At 48.7% G+C, this 3,271-nt stretch overlaps 1 protein-coding gene across 1 annotated transcript in view; it reads right to left on the minus strand.

The window, feature by feature from the left end:
• Positions 1 to 504: 504 nt before the first annotated feature.
• LOC104494512 (chromosome unknown open reading frame, human C9orf78) overlaps positions 505 to 3,271 on the minus strand; it is a gene marked incomplete at its 5' end in the record, with an annotated part of 4,095 nt that continues 1,328 nt past the window's right edge. Inside the window, 4 exons of the mRNA XM_010137363.1 lie at positions 505 to 806; positions 1,244 to 1,342; positions 2,101 to 2,237; positions 2,693 to 2,890. Coding sequence (XP_010135665.1) covers positions 715 to 806; positions 1,244 to 1,342; positions 2,101 to 2,237; positions 2,693 to 2,890 — 526 coding nt within the window. The remainder of the gene's footprint in view (positions 807 to 1,243; positions 1,343 to 2,100; positions 2,238 to 2,692; positions 2,891 to 3,271) is intronic.

The following is a 3,271-nucleotide window of genomic DNA, read 5'->3' on the forward strand; positions in this document are numbered from 1 at the left end:
AACCCAGCACAACCGCAGAGCCCCGGGTGAGATGAGAAGAGCAGGTTTATTCTCATCACCTCGCGAGTCGGGGGGATTTTCCTCTGTGCTTTGATGTTTCCCGCAGCAGGGCAGGAATCCCAACCGCGTTCAATACGGTGCCTCCGAGTCTACCACGGACCTACGTAATCCCAACACAGATGTGCCGCTTGCCAAGAACACAAGGACAGACAACAATCAGAATGACAGATGTGGTTTTCGACACCGCAGCTGCAAGTCAGAGTGCGCTGACAATCCCCCAGCGTCTCGGCCTTACACGCACGGCCCAGCAAAGGCCCTCGGGAACAAAGACATCGCTTACCAAGTGACATCCAAGCAAGGCTTGACACCTTCCCGCTTTATTTACAAGGCAAAGAGCACTGCTGCTCTTACAGATCTCTCGTGTGTGTGTGTTTTTTAAAAGGATAAAAGAATCCGTAAAAACAGGTTTATTTCCTCGCTAAAAAACACCACCCAGGTTCTTGCAAAAGAAGTTTTATAACTGAAAATAAGTTATATACAAGATTTTACTGACCGAAGAGTTCACAATCACCTGCAAACTGATTCACTACAAGATCACAAGAAAAGCTTTGTAGATGACACCAGCATGTGAAGGCAGCGACTCTCCCAGCTCCATTTCAGGTCAGTGACCCCAAATCCTTTATTAGTGGAAGATAAGAACAATGTCCACGTCCATCAGTATCGTCTATTCATCTTCTTGAATTTCTCATAGTGATAATCATCTGTGGCTTTTTCATTGAGGGGACGTTTGCGATTTGGAGGAGACCCTTCCAAAGAAAGAAGGAAATATTATTTCCTGTCCTTTCACAGGAGACATTTCCTCAGCTCCTCCACCTCCCGGACACAGCCCCTTGCTCTGTGAAAGGTTATTGCTTTACTGTCCGTGCTCCCCACCCTCGCACCCCTTGCTATTCCAGCTTCCATCAAACCCCTGCCACCCCTCTGGCAACACGTTTGAGGTGTGACCTTTGCTACCCCACCCTCGGGCATCTCTAAAGACATCCTCCACCCGAGCAGCTTTGTGTGCGACCTACTAGGGGTCCATCAAGTGCAATAGCCTCTCTCGGACTTAGACTGCTCCATCTCCCCACTGTCTCAGGGCACCCAGAGAAGAGAAGGTAAGAAGAGCTAGATCATCTCTCTGTGCAAGACCCCTGAAGAGTTTTAGTGTCTCTCCTTCAGACATTCCACACTAGGAACTTACGCTCAGGTTCTGGCCTCTCCGTATCCCCCACTCTCAGAGGACGGGGCTTTGGCTCTTCTTTGTTCCTTCGCACCGGTGCATTTAGCTCCTCATGATAAACTGAAAGAAGGAAAACATACATCAGGAACACTACCCGGAGCAGCGTTATTCAGACAGACATACTTCTACGGCATTTGTTACCACTGATCTTCAGCAGAAATGACAGAACCTCAGAACAATCGCTCCTATAACTGGTTTCTATGGGTAATCAATATGCACAAGATGGGAGACAGCAAACGTCAGTAGCACTATTTCATCAGAATTGGCCCAAAGACTCTTAATTTCTGTCGGAACACACAAATCTGGCTCCAAATCACCGCTGTAAGCATGGTTAGAGGCAGCAGAAGGCTGCCCTTCCTCCAGATGGCTGCGGTATGAGAGGCTCTCCCGGAAATTAATTCCCATCTCCTGTCTCATAAGGTCTGTGTTTGCCTGGCCACCTGTCTGCTTTGGCAGCCTACAAAATGGATTCTCTCAGTTATAAACCATCGTTTAAACTCGCAGAAGAGGCATTTCCAGCACATGCTCAAGCACAACTTAAAGAAAAAAATCTTGAAATTTATGAGGCAGTGTCAGCTGGGAGCTCAGGAGCAGAAAGTCAAGGCATGAGTCATATGTCCCTCTCCTTGCTGATGGATGGAAGAAAAACACCAAGCCAGATGGGGTCTGGATGAGCATCCCAGACAAAGGGATCAGACAGCTGCTGGTGCTAGTACACAAACTAATTCCTCTTGCATCAGACTCTGTCCCAACTGATGGCTTGTCCTCCGCAGAGGGGGGGGGTCACCCCTGGGGCAGCAGAGCTACGTGACACTTACATCTGTTGTGCTGGACATAGTTCACAGCCATGTTAGTGGGAACGAAGGAAGTCTCACTGTCTTTCTTTTTGTTCTGCTGCTCTGCCAGCAGTTTGGCCTTGGCCTCTTCAGTTGAGATGATGTTTTTTATTTTTGCACTAGAAGAAAAACAAAGGAAAAAATACTCGTGTATTTAGAAAGGGTAGCAGGCACAAAAGGGCTAAGTGGATGGATTTTGGGGTGGTCACAGCACGGCTATGGTATTTGATGTGTTTTTTGAGACAGACGCTTTGTTTCAAAGGCAGAAGGGAAGCTCACATCTTTAGCACCTCCTCTCACAGTGCAGGGCATAAACTATTCCTCCAGCAAGCTGCTAGATTCAAGTCACAAGAATTGAGAACTTTTTCCCAAAAGTCATATGATGGAGCTGCACTGGAGCCCTATCCCTGTGCAGAACACGCTGCGCTAGATACAGCGCTGATGCAGAACAAGGCTCAGCTCCACCACAGAGCCAAACTGGGGCTGTCTGACCCAGCCAGCCTGCTGCTCTGCCCACCAGCAGCTGCTGATCCCGGCAATTCGGGCCACAACCACAGATCTGTGAACCACATACTCAATTCCCAGGTCCACTTCAGGACTGCCGCTCAGCATCTGGTTGGACAGCATCTCCTCGGTCTTCTTGGCAGAGGAGACACGGATGTTCTCTGGCAGCTCATACAAAGAGTCCTCGGCATTCTTAAGCTTCACCTTCTGCTCCTCGTTCTCCACAATTCCCTTCCTCTTCTTCAGCTCAGTCTCAATGTACTTCATCCTAAAAAGCAGCACGCGAGAGACACAGGGTATTTTGTTGTCCTGTGTGCTCTGCCACAGCACTGCTGGGGACAGCTGCGTCACTGTCCCAACAGCTTTAAGAGAGGAACAAATCACCTCTCCAAAACAACTTGGCTAACGTCAACGGCAAGAAGCGATTGTCCAAGAGCTGATCAGATCCCCCCTAGGCAGTGAAGGCTCTCACTGGTGTTTAATGCCACCACACTGGCTGGCTGGTTGACACCTCCCGTCTTTGCCCATGAAAAAGCCAAGTCTGGCAGTCAGGAGGTGAAAGAGCAAGTGAAAGTTTCAGTGAGAACCGGGAAGATGTTCTGGGACTACACAGAACACAGAATCCAAGACAGGAAAAAAAAAAAAAAAA

The sequence above is a fragment of the Buceros rhinoceros genome, unplaced genomic scaffold (genome assembly GCF_000710305.1).
Source record: "Buceros rhinoceros silvestris isolate BGI_N320 unplaced genomic scaffold, ASM71030v1 scaffold37645, whole genome shotgun sequence".
NCBI classification, from domain to species: Eukaryota; Metazoa; Chordata; class Aves; order Bucerotiformes; family Bucerotidae; genus Buceros; species Buceros rhinoceros.